This window comes from Ctenopharyngodon idella, chromosome 19 (genome assembly GCF_019924925.1).
Source record: "Ctenopharyngodon idella isolate HZGC_01 chromosome 19, HZGC01, whole genome shotgun sequence".
Taxonomy (NCBI): domain Eukaryota; kingdom Metazoa; phylum Chordata; class Actinopteri; order Cypriniformes; family Xenocyprididae; genus Ctenopharyngodon; species Ctenopharyngodon idella.
This window is the reverse complement of record NC_067238.1, coordinates 31,536,867-31,557,327: the sequence shown is the minus strand read 5'-3', so window position 1 is coordinate 31,557,327 and position 20,461 is coordinate 31,536,867. Positions and strand designations below refer to the sequence as shown.

Below are 20,461 nucleotides of genomic sequence, written 5' to 3'. Positions count from 1 at the left end.
CACTCAGCCAATCAGAAGAGCGTGTGGGCGGAGTCTCTCTGCAAGTGCACTGCACTCGCAACCAAATCAATCCAAAATCACAGCCAATCAGAAGAGCGTGTGGGTGGAGTCTCTCTGCAAGCGCATCGCACTCAGCCAATCAGAAGAGTGTGTGGGTGGAGTCTCTCTGCAAGCGCACTGCACTCAGCCAATAAGAAGAGTGTGTGGGCGGAGTCTCTCTTCAAGCGCACTGCACTCAGCCAATCAGAAGAGCGTGTGGGCGGAGCCTCTCTGCAAGCGCACTGCACTCAGCCAATCAGAAGAGCGTATGGGTGGAGTCTCTCTGCAAGCGGACCGCACTCAGCCAATCAGAAGAGTGTGTGGACGGAGTCTCTCTTTAAGCGCACTACACTCAGCCAATCAGAAGAGCTTGTGGGCGGAGTCTCTCTGAAAGCGCACTGCACTCGCAACCAAATCAATCCAAAATCACAGCCAATCAGAAGAGCATGTGGGCGGAGTCTCTCTATAAGCACACTGCACTCAGCCAATAAGAAGAGTGTGTGGGCGGAGGTTCTCTGCAAGCGCACTGCACTCAGCGAATCAGAAGAGTGTGTGGACGGAGTCTCTCTGCAGGCACACTGCACTCGCAACCAAATCAATCCAAAATCACAGACAATCAGAAGAGCGTGTGGGCGGAGTCTCTCTATAAGTGCACTGCACTCAGCCAATCAGAAGAGCGTATGGGTGGAGTCTCTCTGCAAGCGCACTGCACTCAGCCAATAAGAAGAGTGTGTGGGCGGAGTCTTTCTGCAAGCGCACTGCACTCAGCCAATCAGAAGAGCGTGTGGGCGGAGTCTCTCTGCAAGCGCACTGCACTCAGCCAATAAGAAGAGTGTGTGGGCGGAGTCTCTCTGCAAGCGCACTGCACTCAGCCAATCAGAAGAGCGTGTGGGCGGAGCCTCTCTGCAAGCGCACTGCACTCGCAACCCAGAAGAGTGGACATTCCCAAAATAAAATACACAAAAATTTGATGGAAAATTGTACATGAAATTTTATTAGTAATGCAAAACTTCTGAGGCGAGGTTTTTAAACATAGTGTTTCGTTTAAAATTTAACAAGCCTCTTTTTTGTTTAGAGAAGGGAATGCAAAAAAACATTATTACAACCAGAACTTAAAAAATCCTCACCATGCAACTTAATACAGGAAGTAAATCCCTCAGCTGACTGTCAAGGAAAATCATTACTACAATCTAACAGCCTGAAAATTTCCTTGGGAACTGCATGTCATATCATTAAATATTGGTTAGATTTTTAGTGCCACTTTTAGTGACCGTTAGGTGAAGTCTAAGTCTGACTGAAAAGTAATAGTAAACCTCTCCTCAAAAAGTCACATGATATTAGAGATCATTCATGTCTGCTGCACAAACTTTATACAAGTTTGGGACAACTTGACGGTGAGTAAATGATGACAGAAGTTTCATTTTTGGGTGAACTATCCCTTTAAGGCCATTAGTGAGTCGCATACAGAGAGCCTCAGCTGAAGTAAATAGTAAATATGTGGTGAAAATCACAATAAAGACTCTTTCCCCATCACTTGTGTGTTTATTAGCCAGTGTCTGATTCTCCATCACACTCTCGTCCAATAGCCTGAGGCCTGAGATCTTCTTCCTGTTTGGGCAACGTGAACCAAAGTCTAATGGCATGACATCACGCCGGCCCCCTGCACTTCCCCCCGGCCACTGTGTGAATGCACTGGGAATGTGTCGCATTGGCATTTTTTAAAACGGGAGAGGTAATCCCTATGTGAACAGAAACCAATGTCGCATGGCTGACCACCACATCGCTCAGAATAGCATGGAGGAGAGTAAGAGGCCGGCATCACAGCAGAACAGAGCTTTTAAGTCGAAAAGCACTGAATTTATATCATCCTTAAAGGGACGGTTCACCCGAGAATGAAAATTGTCATTATTCACTCAGCCTCATGCTGTTATTTTAAGTAGTCAACACAATTTATCCATTATTTGTCAAGTCTTCTGAAGCACACGATTGCTTAGTGTGATAAAAAGATGTTTCCATGTTAATAAGTGTTTTTGATGAGATACAACATACAAACAAAGTATGCAAATGATAGTCTCAGGTACTGATTATATGCTTTATTTAGTGTTTATAGCATCTTATGTGAGTTTTAATATCATTTTGCATGACCTTTATAGCTGTACTGAAAGCGACAGGATCATTTACCTCAGATTTTGAAAATAAATGAAAGGAAACAAGAACAAGCGTTCATCAGAGAGACTCCGCCCACACGCTCTTCTGATTGGCTGTGATTTCGGAATGATTTGGTTGCGAGTGCAGTGCGCTTGCAGAGAGACTCCGCCCACACAGACTCCCTGAAACACCTCCATTGTAGTCTTGAGTTTTCTTCCGGGAACGAACACGTCAAAAAATTCCTCATTTAAATAATTCATGCGCAGAATAAAGGGGCGGGGCCTGGTTGAGTTAGGTAGTAGTGTGTTGAAACTGGCAGTTATGGTAAGGGGCGGGACATTTCCCAAACACCAATCACAATACACTGCTCCAGCAGACCAATCAGAGCACACTGTGCTTTTCAGAAGGAGGGGCTTCATAGAGACAGGAACTAAACAGAGCGTTACTGACAGACTGGGAAGAGAGGAGCTGCAACAATGGAGAATATGAGGAGAATAATGTTTTTTTTTTTGAACATTCAAGCATGAAAAGACTTTGTAACAGGGCATAATATGACCTCAATTGCAGGTAGACATCTGTTGACACTACACAGACAGAGTAATATGAAGAGACTCTCCTAGCAGGCACTTTTAGTCAAGCTAAACATTGGTATTATAGTGCTTAAAATATGACAAACTCTAAGTGTGAGATATGCTAACAGGGCTTCTTCACGGCGAGGGATTACTTCAAGACCATTAAACTGTGAAATGTCACATACGTTTACATCCAGTTTAAATGTAAATGCAATTACACACAGACTTTGGTTTGGTTTTACCTTTGATGGCTCTTGGTGTGTCATCGCCATTTTGAGGAAAGCACGCTGGATCTGCAGGGCATTGTTCACCATTTCTGCCTGTTGGATAAAAAGAGCAAGCAAATAATTACACAGCTTGATTAGAAAAGCACACAATCAAAACTAGATGAGTAAAGTTCGTTGGGACAAACTTTGATGTTGGCTTGATAAAGCCATATGAAAGTTTGAAAGTTTCATAAGCTTTAAATTTAGTGAAACGGAAAGAGCAAGACATTGCTAGCATGAATTAACATGTTTTAGCACGTTGCTAGCATTAATTAGCATGTTGTTAACATGTTTTAACATGAATTAGCATGTCACTAGCATGACTTAACATGTTCGCATTATGTAGCATGTTGTTAACACAATTTAACATGTCATTAGCATTAATTAGCATGTTGCTATCATGTTTTAACACGTTGCTAGCATTAATTAGCATGTTGCTAACATGATTTAACATGTTGCTAACATGTTTTAGCACATTGTTCGCATTAATTAGCATTTTACTAGTTTGATTTAACATGTTGTTAGCATGTTTTAGTACATTTTTAACATGAATTAACATGTTGTTAACATGTTTTACCATGAATTAGCATGTCACTAGCATGATTTAACCTGTTCGCATTATTTAACATTTTTTTGCTAACATGATTTAACATATTATTAGAATTAATTAGCATGTTGCTATGTTTTAACACATTGTTTGCATGAATTAACATTTTACTTGTATGATATAACATGTCCCTGGCATGTTTTAGCATTTGTTAACATGAATTAACATGTTTCTAGCATTTCACTAGCATGAATTAACATGTTGTTAGCATGAATTAACATGTTGCTATCATGTCTTAGCATTTTGCTATCATGTTTTAACACATTGCTAGCATGATTTAACATGTTGTTAACATGAGTTAACATGTTGTTAACATGTTTTAACATGCTTATAGCATTAATTAGCATGTTGCAAACATGTTTTAACATGTTGTTAACATGAATTAGCATGTTGCTAACACGATTTGAGGTGTTACTAGCATATTTTAACATGCTGTTAACATATTTTAACATATTGCTAGTATTAATTTGCATGTTGCTAGCATGATTTGGTGTTGCTAGCATATTTTAACACACTTCTAACATGAATTAACATGTTGCTAACATGATTTAACGTGTTGCTAGCATGATTTATTGTGTTGCTAGCATAATTTAACATGAATTAGCATGTCACTAGCATGATTTAACATGTTCGCATTATTTAACTTTTTTTGCTAACATGATTTAACATATTAGCATTAATTAGCATGTTGCTATCATGTTTTAACACATTGCTAACATTAATTAGCATGTTTGCTAACATGTTTTAACATATTGTTAGCATGAATTAACATGTTTCTAGCATGATTTACAAAAATCTTGACCCCCTCAATGAAAGTCTATGGGACTTTTCGTAGTTTTGAACGTCCATTTAACGAAAATCGTACATTGGATCAGTTAGAAAAGATACAGCATACCGAGTCAGAAAAGTCTGAGGGTCTGACCTCAGTTTGGTGGTTTGGAAGCCCTAGGAACACAAAATCCATAAAGGGTATTTGAGAAGCAGCAAAGTAAAGTATGAAGACAGTTTTAATGTGACCTTCATATAGTAAAAAGTTATATAAAAATCAACCGCAGGGACATAAGGTGCCCGAAGCTGAAGAAGAACCTAAATGAGGTGAAGCCTAATGGGACAGAACTGAACCACATACATACACACAAATCCCACATTTAGGAAAAGACTTCCTCTCGCAGAACATGGAGAACTGTAGAGGTCTGTTTTACCTTAAAAGGAGCTGACTATAGGAGATAAACCCGTCTCTTTCAGCACTGATGAGAAACTTAGATTGGTGAACGCTGCCTTTCGAGGTAAAGGCACTTCACAGGAATTATCATCTGTAATTCCCACACTTTCTGGGTCAGAAGGTCACCTCTGCATGACTCCGGGTTAAATCAAGCCGATCAGGCTGCGGTTCAGATCAGCCGTGTGCGGCAGAGGAGAAACGGACTCTTTTTAGAGCTCTTCTAAAACATCTGATGAGAATTATAATTGAATTGGAACACAATAACTGTGCAATCATAGTTTACTACAGTTATCACATTTTGTGTCCAGGTTATAACCTAATATTTCTGTTAAAATCTCTATGCAGATACATTTAAATTGAACTGAAAATTTGCTAATACTGGGTGGAGAAAACTAATATTTCATATTATTAAGTATTATAATACTTAGTATTAGTTATTATCATTAAACAAATAAAATAAAATAAAGCAAATTAAAATAAAATAAAATAACGCAAATTAAAATAAAATAAAGCAAAATAAAATAAAATTAAATAAAAATAAAGCTAAAATTAAATAAAATAAAGCAAACTAAAATAAAATAAAATAAAATAAAGCAAAATAAAGCAAAATAAAATAAAATAAAGATAAAGCTAAAATAAAATAAAATAAAATAAAGCTAAAATAAAATAAAATAAATTAAAATAAATAAAGATTTGTTGAAAAACTAAAAAAATAGAAATGTTGTCTTGGAAATAAACTGAATTTAAGTTTAAGCTGAAGCACTAAAACTGGAAATAAATAAAAATTAAAATTAACTAAAACTTAAATTAAACCTAAATATATATAAAAAAAAAAAAAAAAAACTAATAAAATGACAAAAGCACATAAGACTAAAAATTTTACTAAAATATAAAAATATGAACATAAAAGCTCATTTAAAATATTTATAAAACTAAAATAACACTGTATAGCATTATATAGATTATTATTATTTAAATATTATAATATATAGTATTATTTAAATAAACATTATAAATGTAACATTTCCAGTATATTTTTAATACAGCACAAATAAAAGCCCATTATTTAATTTTAAACATGACTCGTCTTTTTAATACCACACTTAATATTTTTCAAAAAACTCTAATGATGAAACATGAATTATAGTTTAGGAAGAGCGTCTTTAAGGGATCATCATATCTTAGGGTTGTTGGCAATTAAAAAGTTTGAAACAAAAATAATTCCCACAAACGTTTAATGCAGACAGTTTCTTTTTTTTTTTCACTGAGCGAAAGATCCCACACACACACACACACACACACACACACACACACTCTCTCTCACTCACACACACACACACACACACACACACACACACACACACACACACACACACACTCTCTCTCACCCACACACACACACACACACACACACACACTCTCTCACTCACACACACACACACACACACACACACACACTCTCACTCACACACACACACACACACACACACACACACACACACACACACACACACACACACACACAGACGGTCATAGAGCCATTTCTCATCTCTTATTAGACTGAAAGGGAAATGTTTCCTCTCGGAGTTGAGCTTGAGGAGAATTCCAGTGTTAACAAAGAGGACACATACATCCCTCTCCCACTTTCTTTCTGCTCTTTTTCACCCGTTCCCTCTCCCTCTTCTCATAATATTACATTCCATCACTAGAAAGAGCCACTGTGCCTCTGTGTACACTAACAACATTGTCCAGCGCCTCGTTTCTCAAGCAGCTCTTTAGCTACCAATCAGTAGCGAATGTCTGTCAGTCAAAAAGAAACCCTAACATTTCAGCTGCTGCTTACAGGCCGTCAACACACAAACGACCTTGTGTGACAACAGGCCGGACAGAAGCGCTCGCTGAAAAATGACTGATTGTGAGGGATCTAACGGAGCGATTTCAATTAAATTAATGTCTTATTATAAAATTATATAAGTATTGTGGATACAGCCCAGTGTTGTGTTTTTGATTGCAGATGTTGTTTCCTGTCCTGCAATTGTTGTAGTTTTTTCCCTGTTAATTAGTGTTTGATACTCCAGTGTTTCATGGTCAGGCCTTGTGTTGGTGTGATCAGAAACGAGGGAAAGCTGGATCCAAGTGCAATAAGGTTTATTAAAGATATAAAAGAACCAACTAAAAACAGTAAACAAAGCTATCTTTGTGGGCAAACGTGTCGCTCTTGCCTTGTGGTGGCTTGAAATTCCAATGGGAATCGGATATACAGTGCCAGTCAAACATTTGGGAACATTACATTTGTAATGTTTTTGAAAGAACACTTTTATGCTCATCAAGGCTTAATTTATTTAATCAAAAATACAGAAAAATCTGTAGTATTGTAAAATATTATTGCAATTTAAAATAATGGTTTTCTATTTTAATATACTTTAAAATATAATTTATTTCTGTGATCAAACCTGAATTTTCAGCATCATTACTCCAGTCTTCAGTGTCACATGATCCTTCAGAAATCATTCTAATATGATGATTTATTATCAATATTGGAAACTGTTGTGCTGCTTAATATTATTTTGGAACCTGTGATACTTATTTTCAGGATTTACTGATGAATAAAAAGTTAAAAAAGAACAGCATTTATTGAAAACAGAAATCTTTTCTAACAATATAAGTTTTTACTATCACTTTTTATCAATGTAACACATCCTTGCACAATAAAATAAAATAAAAATTACTGACCCCAAACTTTTGAATATATATATATATATATATATATATATATATATATATATATATATATATATTAAGCAGCACAACTGTTTCCAACATTGATCATAAATCATCATATTAGATTGATTTCTGAAGGATCATGTGACACTGAAGACTGGAGTAATGATGCTGAAAATTCAGGTTTGATCACAGAAATAAATTATATTTTAAAGTATATTAAAATAGAAAACCATTATTTTAAATTGTAATATTTTTTCACAATTTTACAGTTTTTTCTGTATTTTTGATCAAATAAATGCAGGCTTTATGAGCATAAGAGACTTAAACATTAAAAATTGTAACGTGTCCAAACTTTTGACCAGTACTGTATGTGTTTAGACGTAGGTCAGATGTCCAGATATCGGATATGTATCTGATTTAAAACCACATTTGAAAGTGGCTCAGAACAGATGTGAAAAAAATTGGATCTCATGCGGATTTTTGTGTTTACACGTGTGGAACAAATTCTGATCTGTGTCAGATGTGAGCAAAAAATCTGATCATCATATTAGAATGATTTCTGAAGGATCATGTGACACTGAAGACTGGAGTAATGATGCTGAAAATTCAGCTTTGATCACAGAAATAAATTATATTTTAAAGTATATTAAAATAGAAAACCATTATTTTAAATTGTAATAATATTTCACAATTTTACTGTACTTTTGATCAGCCTTGGTGAGCAGAAAAATCTTAGCAACTCCTCAAAAGAGTTTTCTTATTATTTTTACACTTTTTAGCAATATTTTATATAATTTTATAACAATCCAGCAGTTAATATAACCTTTCTTAATACAATAACACTGTTATTTTCCAGTCCAACAGCAGCAAAAAACAAGCCGAGTTGTCTCTGTAAATAATGTCTAAACAAACCTTCATTTTTTCCATTTTTCAAACACCTACTTTCAGATTATAATAAAACACTTTCCATTTGTTATGATGCAAATGGATTTAACGGGAAACAGAATAGCACAAAGCCAATTGTCAAATATAGCAGAGTTATGTGAACCTGGAAAGCGACAGCTGTGACTTCACGAACAGCTGGACTGTTGGGTGTGTGTGTGTGTGTCTGCAGTCATTTGGTCTATAAACTAAGAGCTCTTCAGAATGACTTCACTCTTACATTATCTACCTCTGCTCAGTATTCCTACCTGTCTGTTCAAAACTGATATCCACAACCACTAACACTTACATGCTTTGCCACTTCTCCACCAATAGATGTGCTGGTCTTCACATATTCAGACACTGAACCGCTCAGCAAAAGGTCGAACGCCTCCATGCTCTGGGATTCACCTTAGAGTCAAAGAGAGATAACAACAAAATAGAAATCAGTGTAACAGAACAAACAACATTACTGAGGATGATTTGAAATCACATTCATTGTTGGAGACGTCAGATCAAAAACAGTAAGGTCTTGAGCAACAAATCATCATATTAGAATGATTTCTAAAGGTTCATGTAAAATATAAAATAAAGCTAAATAAAGCTAAATAAAGCTAAATAAAATAAAATAAAATAAAATAAAATAAAGCTAAAATTAAATAAAATGCAGCAAATAAGAATAAAATAAAATAATGCAAAATAAATTAAATAAAGCAAAATAAAATGAAATAAAGTAAAATAAAGCAAAATAAAATAAAATAAAAATAAAGTTAAATAAAATAAAATAAAGCTAAAATAAAATACAATAAAGCAAATTAAAATAAAATAAAATAAAATAAAATTTTGTTGAAAAACTAAACAAAAATTAGAAATGTTGCCTTGGAAATAAACTGAATTTAAGTTTAAGCTGAAGCACTAAAACTGGAAATAAATAAAAACTAAAATTAACTAAAACTTAAATTAAACCTAAATATTTGAAAAAAACAAAAACAAATAAAATGACAAAAGCACATAAGACTAAAAATGTAACTAAAATATAAAAATATGAACATAAAAGCTAATTTAAAATATTTATAAAACTAAAATAACGCTGTATAGCATTATATAGATTATTATTATTTAAATAAATATTATAATATATAGTATTATTTAAATAAACATTATAAATGTAACATTTCCAGTATATTTTAATACAGCACAAATAAAAGCACATTATTTAATGTATAGTATATTATTTAAATAAATATTATAAATACATGTATAAATACAGCACAAATAAAAGCCCATTATTTAATTTTAAACATGACTCGTCTTTATAATACCACACTTACTATTTTTCAAAAAACTATAATGATGAAACATGAATTATAGTTTAGGAAGAGAGTCAGCATATTAGAATGATTTCTGAAGGATCATGTGACACTGAATCCTGGAGTACAGTGTTAATTTCGTTGACAAACATTTTTTCACGGACGAAAACGAGACGATGACTAAATAAAAATGCGTTTTGAATGACTAAAACTATGACTAAAATCTACTCTCATTTTCGTCAACGAATAAAAATGAAATGAAAATGATAGAGAGGGAGGATTTGGGAAGATATCCAGTCAGGACTGCTGTGCACATTTGAAGTGTAACGTGCTGATCTGACCGCGGGAAAAGCGGCGCTGTTGCGCTCTACAGGCTCGAGCAGCAGCACTTCAGACTGCTTCGCAATTAATGAATAGCACACATTTATGCCAAGTGATTGCTTACAAGTTAATGTTGATGAATTATGACAATGTTTACTACACGATGTTTATGTGGTAATATGTTTTAGACGGTTGTAAGAATGCATATTTTATCTCCCTCATCTGAACTTAAATGAGCAGACTGCAGACATTTCAGAATGAGAGTCACGGTGTATGCGGGATGGTTTATTATTATTTTTCCTGGTCATTACTGTTATTTTGTTTACACAACAAACTGTATTTAACTTAATTTAATTTCTATTTAATTCATAGTAAACTACTGTATCTTCTGTCACAGGAAGGAAAGACTAAGAACATTATTGGACACATTATAAGGGTTATTATAGTTAAACTTAAAACCATAAAAAAATCTTTATCATTAGTTGAAATAAACGTTAACTGAAATAAAAAATAAAAATATAAAAAATTATTCTTTTAAAAATATTATTTTATTTCATCTAGATTCCAAGCTTTGACTTAACCTGATGTACTAAAATAACTAAAACAGAAATAAAAAACTATAATGACATTTAAAAGCAAAAACTAAAAGACATAAACACAAAAAAAATACTAAAACTTTTAACTAAAATTACAATGAAAGCAGAAAAACTAAAAATCAAATCTAATAAAATTTTTTTTTAACAAAAACTTTAATGGTAACTCAATGATAAGTGTGTCAATCCCTGAAAAGCACTGAATTTAGCTCACTTTCGTGTCTTTTTGCACTTAAACGGTCAAAAATGTTTTGGCAAGTAAAGTACAGTTGGTTGTCTTAAGTGAACATAAACAGTTTGGAGAATTTCAGATGTGTATCAGTGTATTGGATCTGTGGATTGTTAGAGAAATGCTTAATGCATTACAATTTAACTAAATTAGATTTTAGTCAACTAAGTCTACTGTAGATTTAGTCAACTAAAATCGTATGATATTTAGTCAACTAAAACTAGACTAAAACAATTTGCGATGACTAAAATATGACTAAAACTAAATGGCATTTTAGTCAAAAGACTATGACTAAAACTAAATAAAAATTTGCTGTCAAAATTAACAATGCTGGAGTAATGACGGTGAAAATTCAGCTTTGATCACAGGATATAAATTACAATTTACTATATATTCACTTAGAAAACAGCTATTTTACATTGTAAAAATATTTCACATTTTTACAGTTTTTACTGTATTAAACTTTTGAACAGTGGAGTAGATTTTGGCGATGAAATATAGAGATCAACCGATATTCTTCTTTAAGAAAAGTAGATGGTTTTTATGTTTAATTTCTGATATGCAGAACCAATTTTCAGTTGTCCTATATATTTTTTGTATCATTTATTAGGGGCCAAGCACCGAAGGTAAGTAGGCACCTATTGTATCCGTTGGCATTCTTATTATTCTTCCGTTTCTTCTTCTTCTTCCGCTCTTGAGTCTATAGCAGACCACAGAACCACTTACGGGAAAGTTATGAAATTTGGCGCACAGATAGAGGACAGTCTGAACTGTCATCATATCAAATTTGGAGTCTCTATCTCAATCCCTCTAGCGCCACCATCTGTCTAAAATTTCACTCACGTTTATGCTAATAACTTTTGAGTTGTAATGATTAGAAACAAAAATTTTTCCTCTGATTCCTTGGTTTATGACGATTCGATTTCACCCTATGACATAATTTTCCGTCATGAAAATTTTTCCGCCATTTTGAATTTACTTTTTCAAACTCCTAGGCCGTTGGTCAGATTTTCATGAAATTTGAACCAGATCATTTTCACACCATGCCGACAAAAAGTTTTGAAATTCAAGTCGATTTCGAAAAACATGCAAATTAATTTTACATTTTAAAATAGATGTAAGGCTTTATGTCCTCAACACTTTATCGTATTCAAACCAAACTTGGTTCGTCATCACAAGCATGACCTGAGATTACATGCTGTGTTTCGGCGCAGCGCCACCTACTGGTCCGGAGATTCGGGACGTCATGCCAAGTTGAATGACATCTGATTTTCCCATATCGGCCATTTTGGGCGTCGGCCATTTTGAATTTTGTCGTAAAATGCTGTATTTTATGAACACATTAGCGTATCGTTACGAAACTCAGTATGGGTGTTCGACACCATGCCCTGACAGTACTCAAATGTTTCTGGGCAGCGCCACCTTGTGGTAAAAAGTTATAATTAAATTTACAAAAATGCTAATAACTTTTGACTATATTAGCCTATTGTAATGATTGGGTCATGCCGAGAACATAGATACCAATTTTGCCATAGTCGGTCGAACTTCCTGTCCGCCATTTTGTTTTTCTTTAAAAACCTACTTTTTCAAACTCCTCCTAGACCGTTGCTCCGATTTTCACCAAAATCCAATCGTATCATCTTCAGACTGTGCCGACAAAAAGTTATGGAATTCAAGTCAATTCGATTTTGTTTTCGAAAAACCGCAGCAACGAAGTTGAGGCATGATGCAAAAACGACTCTTGAAGCTGTATCTCTGCAATGTTTTCGCATATTGACACCAAACTTTGCATGTTTCGTTGTCACCTCACTCTGACCACATCACATCAATTTGGTCACAGCACCTCCTATTGGTCGACTGTGATAAACCTTTCAATCATATTTCTAATGACTGTATTTATGATTTGCCTAAAATCATCTTAAAATGTTGTTACATGCTTGTTGTTGCAGCTGGTCTGATGCTCCCAGCCATGTAACCAGAACCACTAACTGAAGAAAACATTTGTCACAATAAATAAATAAATAAATAAATAAATATTAGTTAAACTAAATATAGTCTATCACTAAAAAAAAAAAAATTCTGAAAACACTGAAGAAAAAACAAACTCAAAACTGGAGGAGGCAAAAGCTAAAACTGTAACATATTATACATTTCAGACTGCGTCTATGTGCAGTTTGCCAAGGCTAATGCCACTCTACTCCTATGAGAATATTTTTCCCATGAAGAAAAATCCCCTGAATGTCAGAGTTCTTCTCCTTTAGATAATCTGTAGAGTTATAGACAATGCCCTGTGGACTCATCAAAACAGACCAGATATGCTTTACAAATAAAATCTATTTATACATTAAACAATTCAGAACTGCTGTCAAGATCTGTATTTATGGTACCTCCGTTGATCATGTTACTGATGATGTCACCGTTGGCCACGCCCCCAGGACAGTGCTGAAGTTTGACAGCCACCGCCTCCAGACGAACTACCGCCTGCTCCAGACGCTCAACCAGTGCTTCCATGACAGCGGTCCTGGAGAAACAGAGCAAACTCTTGGTCTGTGCCGAACGACCGTTGTGGCTGTTTGATTTGTTGGGACTTCGTGACCTGAATACCAGTCAGTTCAAATAAAACACTCTCCTCCCTGTAACGGTCAAACAACTGCACGTATCCCAGAGAAACACGACAACAATAATTACCAGGAACGTTTTATGAACTTTCCTGGAAGTGATCTAATCAGTTTTATGCAAAAATGTGACTGTTGGCAATGTGAATAACATTACTTAGTCACCATGAAACCAATATTGCAGTATTTATTCTAAATGATTTATCCATCATTGTTTTTATAAATTCATAATCTTGAATCAGAATAACTTCCCCTCCCTCTTCTCTGATGACAAGGGCGGGGCAACCTGTCACTCACATGAGATCCACCAATAGCAAACCACAACCATCCAATCAATTCCCCACGGACAAAATCAAGCCCCGCCCTACATTTGTTCTTGTTTGCAAAGCATTTCACTCAATATACGTCACAATAGAGAAGAAAAGACTAGTGTAACTTCCATTTCATGCTGATTTTAAGTAATATAATCCATATTTCTTAAACTAGTCTTTGTTATCGCACCGGGTAGTTATAGGAAATCAGTTATAGGAACTAGCCACCAGGGCTAGTCAGCGTTGGTCCACCTATTGCTGTTTTCCATGTTCGTGGAGTTAGTTCATGGAGTAAGCTGCACGATTTTAGATACATTTGTAAAAATGGTGGGTGCCGATGTTTCGTATGCATTTGGCCAATCAGCTTACACTTACGTCAATGGTAGGTCCTATAGAGTGCAACAGTTCCCGCCCCCTTTTTCAGCGGCGTTGGTTCCAAAAAGAAATTTTTTTCACACATTTTTTCCATAGGGATTTTAAAATAGTATTCGTTAAAGAGTTAAAACCAGCTACGAGGTGAATCACAACACTACAAACTTTGATTTGAAGCAAAAAGGTTTGGAAAATCGAACAAACAGACAAAGGTACAAGACTGTGTACTTAACGGTTTTAGTGAGGGAAAGAACTACAATCCCATGAAGCACTGCAATCAGCATAATCGAATTAAAAACAATGGAGAAATATAAAAATGCTTATTTACAAATGTTGATTATATGTATAAAAACAACATATTTTAAGTTTATTGCATTTTGAAAGCGTAGGGAGTCATTGCGACATTCGCAGTGTTTCATGAGAGTGGGCGGAGCTAATGAGCTCTTTTGGAGTATGTTGCTTTTTTCGACTCTCTGATTGGTGGAATTTTCTGTACAGCATCATGGGTAATGTAGTTTTTCACCAGGAATTCCACTGTTAAACACGATAATTTTAAAAATAAGTTAATAATGCGGACTGAAGGTTTCAGCAGAAGCAAATACCATCGATTAACAACCTTGTAGCTCACAGTAGAGCTGTCTTTAAAGGTTTATGAGTTATCATTAAAAATCCATTTTAATCAAGTTTTTTCTTCCAGAACCCAACTGTTGCACTCTATTTCGCTGGGATAGACCCTACTCTGAAACAAGAGCTAATTTAGTCCGCCAAATGGCGTTCATGTAACTTAAACCGCTCCCAGTTCCTGCGGTTCGAACGTGCCAAAAAGTGGGTACTTCCGCCACTATTTATAGGAACTATGAAAATGTTCTTCTGGTGCGAAAGCCCCTAATAACTACCATTATACATTATCAAAAAAAATCACTAGTATTAATATGAAATTCTAAAGTTTTAGATAATACTTCTGCAAATGTAACACACACACACACACAGACTGTGAGTATATGAAGGCGTGGTGGGTTCACTGGCAGCCCTCCACATGACCACACCTCAATACTCATCTGCTAACAGGAACAGAACAGTCAATTCAGTTACGACAGCGTCAACAGGAGGACACAAACTGTGCTGTCAACAGTCCAAAATGAGCAGTTCACCAAAGTATTTAATTACATAACATGATCACCATATTAAAGCCTTTAAAAAAGAACTCAGAATACAGTGAAAAACATAAAATACTGCTGATTTCTTGACATGTTTCAATAAATGGCCTAATCTGAGCATCTGATTAGCAAATACGGATCCTGTTCTGTCTTTGAAATGTTTTAGTCAGTCATTCTGAAACATGCTGAGGATAAAAAACACCTCTGGGAATATAAATATTACATTTATATTTTCCTTAATTAATAAAAAAATACATAAAATCAGTCATTAGACCATCCTAATTTTAATTTCTGTCCTTTAAAGTCCTTAAAAACATATAGTAGTGGCCAAAAGTGATGTCCGGAGGGGATATTTTGTGTTTAATGAACCTACAAGTTCGTTAAAAATATGAGGAAAATATGAGGAAATTTTTTTATATTTTTTAAATATTTTAAATATGAGCGAAGAACAAAACACTAAACTTGGTTAAGGTATTATTCTGACAATATTATATCGCACAGTTTGTCATGTTTCATTGCGTTATTATCATAAACAAAACAATCGACTCCAATTACAACTACGCAATATGTGTGGAAGCACTGAATAAAAAATAAAAGACAATTATGACCTTTTTTGTTCTCATAATTGTGAGTTTATAATATATCTCGCAAATCTGAGAAAAAAAAGTCTGAATTGTGAGACAAAAAGTCACCTTTTTATTAAAAAATTATCTTTTTATTTTTTATTCAGTGATGGAAACGAGCTTGCATAAATATACTTACAAATTCTTTAACAGTATTTTTTTTTATATAATATTTGAATAAATGGAGGTGTCAATTTTCCTCTCTATATATAAATTACACATACACACAATATATATATAAATTACACATACACACAAAATAAAAAAGCTACAAAAAGACACTGAACAACATTTCCACTGTTATTGCCCCAAAAGCAATAACTTCTTACATAAAGTACAAAAATATTAATCCATTTAAAACCATTTTGGCCAACAATAGCATATATGAAATTTAATAAATAAAATCAAATTGGTCAGAAATGAAATCTCATGCTGGTATTTGGAGTCTAATAAATGACTTCTCATCATCATCATTGATTGTTAAGAGGAAAGAAGTGGAATCTAATCACTCAGTCTGGATCATATCACTGAACAATAATAAACTCATCTGTCAATACCTTCTTTGTGACTATTTTTAAAACTGCTCGTCTGTTCAATGAAAGACAACAATTGGTCGTGCTCAGTACTATTCCTTCTGATTTATTAAAGAATGCATTGCGAATGCATTTTAAAAGAGCGAATGAGAATCTATAATGTGCAGCTCAGCTGTTTGCTTTTACGTGAAAATATTTAGTAATTCAGAAACAGTGAAGTGGAAGAAAGACTGATATAAAGTAAATCAATCACACATGATCACAATCAGCAATGTATAACCTGACACAACAGCCCTGAAGATCTAACAGCGGATTCAACAAAAGAGCCGTATTTGCTGCTTTTAACATGTAGCTACTAAAAGAGCGACTCTCTCTCTGACACACGTCAGCAGTAATTAATAGTGACCCAGTGTGGAAATGCTCACGTCATCTTGTTATCTCTCTAGAGAATTCTCTCGGCCCTGCCAAATGCCTGACCTGGGCCTCAGTTGGGCTTTTCAGAGAGGCAGAATAACCCCGAGCTCCTGAAACACTGAGCATCAAACCTCAACTTTTACAATTTAAAACTGTAGTTTTTAAACCGGTAAATCCAACACCACTTCTTAGCTGAATTAGCAAGGTCACTCCACTACTAAAATCTGTTTTGTACTTTTAACATATGCTGACATCATCCACCATAATAACAGAGATGGAAAAGAGAAAGACACATGATGAGTCAAACTTCATCACGAGTATAGAAGATGCACAAAACACCATCATGGCACTACAATAATGTAATAAACATTCATTTAACAACAGATGATGTAATTAATAACAAAAAAAACATACAGTAGTTGACAAAAGTGGGGATGTTTTGAGTTTAATGACCCTTGAAGTTCAATTAAACTAACAAAATATGAGGAAAATATTTTTAAATATTTTAAATATGAGGGAGGAACAAAACATTAAACTTGTTTAAGGTATTTATCTGACAAAATTATTTGAGGGGAAAAAAGGCAAACTACAGCTGCAGGTTTTATTTTACTATGCAAAATAATGCATAGAAAAACAAAAAGCTCACAGGAAAAAGCACAAACAGTTATAAATATTTTGCTGTTTCTCTTGTTTTTGCACGTGTTCATAATTTCTTTGCATGACAACCTGGACAAAAAAATTATTGCGCACAATTTGGCATGTTTCATTGCATTATTATCACAAATAAAAGACCTAAAAAAAAATCATTTTTTACCTCAAAAAAGGTACATTTAACAGTACCTTACTGTAAAATTACACAAAATACAAGGTTAGATCTATTACAGTCCCTGTATGTGATAACTGAACTTACTGTTAACCAATTAAGTTAATTAAATTACAGTTTTACAGTTCAATTTACAATCACTTTTCACAGTGCACAGTACTGAGCAAAAGCCACATTTCTAAGTGACTCAAAACATCTGGTAAAGTAAGTTCAAGATGTCAAACTAAATACTTCTGCTGGACTATGTGTGTGTGTGTGGTCAGTCTGCCATTAAATATATAACAATCTGCACAACATGATCTGTGCTGAACTAATATTTCAGGAGTGATGCAGTTGCGCTCTTCTCTATTTCTGAATGCAGAGCAATGCTTCACCCGGATACAGAAGATGACTGGAGCCCATGTGCTAAAAAAAACAACATTTTACATCCCGTCCTTTCAATAGGACCCTGATTGTACATTGAATTATATCTGTGGCCTGAGTTACTTCTCAAGACACTAATATAGATACTGATTTATCATGGGCTGTTCGGAGGATGTTCTGAAGTGTAAGAAATATGGTTTGTGATCCTACATCATTTACTGTGTTTGAGGAAACGGTCAAAACCAGGAGTGTAGGGATGATTTGTAAAGTGGGTGGACAAAAAGTAATGACTATCTCCCAAAAAGGTGAGTGACGAATGTAGAAATGTATAAAAGTGGGAGTTGTAATGATTGCAACCGCGATAAATAATAAAAAAAAAAATTAAAAGTTTACTTTTAAATCATAATCACCTTTCTTATTCACATTCCCTTGCATAATTGTGTGTGTATAGATTACTTCAATTTGTACATACATATTTTCGTCAATCTTGTCTATTATGTACATAAGTCAGTTTATTTATTTTATTTTTATAGCACCTTTCCAAACCAAAGTTATTTGTCTAGTTGTATGTATGCATGTATGTATGTATGTATATATATATATGGAAGCTTCACCAAGACAAATTCCTTGTTTCCTTTTTTTTATTATGATTTTAATTTAAACTGTCATTAACATGATCATCATCATCATTAATGCATCAACTATTTGCGTTAAAAAATAAATTAATAATAATAATAATTCTACACATATTACATATGATGCTAGTATTAGTATTAGTAACTTTGATAGTAGTATTTAAACATTTACAGTAATTTTTAAACAAATAATTAACATTATGCAAATGCATTCTTGAAAGAAAGTTCTGAAATCTAGCAAATATACAAGCCAAGTGGGCTATTCGTCATTTAGTGTGCTTGAATACATCGTCAAAACCTACCGTGTAGGACATATTATGTAATATAACTTATAAGTATAATACAAGTAATTATTATCTCTCAAAAAAGTGGAGAAAAAGAATGTGAAAATGTCTAAAAGTGTGACTTACAATCATATATATATATATATGCACCGATATATCGGCCAATAATCGGTACCAATAAAAGCTAATTTGATAGTTTAAAAACAGTAATAAATATCGGTAACGTTATCGGTATCGGCAGATATCACTCTGAATAATAGGTTATCAGTGGAGAAATTTAGTATCGGTGCATATTTCATATTAAATATTCAAATAATTGTGAATCTATAGCTAATATACAGGCTTTCAAGGGAATATGTCAGCCTATTGATTTATGACAGCAACATTACACTTCAGAACATGAGAACTGAACTACTGGGCTTATAGACAGCATCACTTCAAATTTAGCATGTCTGACAGCGCGCGAGTCACCAGGCTGTCTCGTCATCTCTATCCCACAGGCAGCAGACGCCTGCACGCGCTGATATGACAACTGACAGATCCTGCAATTAGTGAAAAGATAACGCACCCTGCCCTCTGACACCAACACACCAGTGAAACCGCAAAATTGTGCTCGTTCAACCCAAATTCTTGCCAGCACCGCGAACGCGCGCCGCGTGCCCCCAAACAAAAACACGCACGTTTCCCCGTGAGAACCTCCCACCCGCTCGGAGCGCGACCCAAACGTCCCACGAACGACCTGGAAGGAAAATAGGACAGAGACAGAGTCATTCTTACCGAAATATTACCTCTGACAAGGTATCCCGGTTTTACTTTCACGTTTTCTTTAGAAAAAGCGAGATGTGGATCGGCTATGGAGGTCTGGTCCTGCGTCCCCGGCGCGCTCCCTGCTGTCACTCAATTGAGCCCCGGCAGCCGCTTCCGGGACTTCCATATTTGGCAAGGATGAATCAGAGATGCCTAGATAGAGCAGTGAGACAGCTTGACTGAAGGTTTCCAAGGACGTCTTGATGGTGACACGGATGGCATTACATTGAAAGAATGGCAAACACCTATTCAGTAAAAATAAAAATGTGGCACTGATGACGAAAAATAATTATTAGCTATTTTAAATAAGCATGGAATCATTTTAAACAGGCTATATATGATTAATATCAATATATTATTAACATAATGTGAAAAAAATCCCTCATGACTATGTGTGTGTGTGTGTGTGTGTGTGTATATATATATATATACAGTGGGTACGGAAAGTATTCAGACCCCCTTAAATTTTTCACTCTTTGTTATATTGCAGCCATTTGCTAAAATCATTTAAGTTCATTTTTTTTCCTCATTAATGTACACACAGCACCCCATATTGACAGAAAAACACAGAA

The 20,461-nt window shown here is 34.6% G+C and overlaps 1 protein-coding gene across 3 annotated transcripts in view; it reads right to left on the bottom strand.

Annotated features, from left to right (window-relative positions):
* Positions 1 to 20,009, bottom strand: part of cap2 (cyclase associated actin cytoskeleton regulatory protein 2) — a 37,694-nt gene extending 17,685 nt beyond the window's left edge. The window contains exons 1-4 of one of the 3 annotated variants that reach the window (XM_051873383.1): positions 19,860 to 20,009; positions 13,340 to 13,473; positions 8,810 to 8,910; positions 3,002 to 3,079 (exon numbers count right to left, since the gene is read on the bottom strand). In XM_051873383.1, the coding sequence (XP_051729343.1) occupies positions 3,002 to 3,079; positions 8,810 to 8,910; positions 13,340 to 13,463 (303 nt within the window). In that variant the 5' untranslated portion in view covers positions 13,464 to 13,473; positions 19,860 to 20,009. The remainder of the gene's footprint in view (positions 1 to 3,001; positions 3,080 to 8,809; positions 8,911 to 13,339; positions 13,474 to 19,859) is intronic. The other 2 variants (XM_051873384.1, XM_051873385.1) reach the window with 2 other exon arrangements.
* Between the last annotated feature and the right edge of the window lie 452 nt (positions 20,010 to 20,461).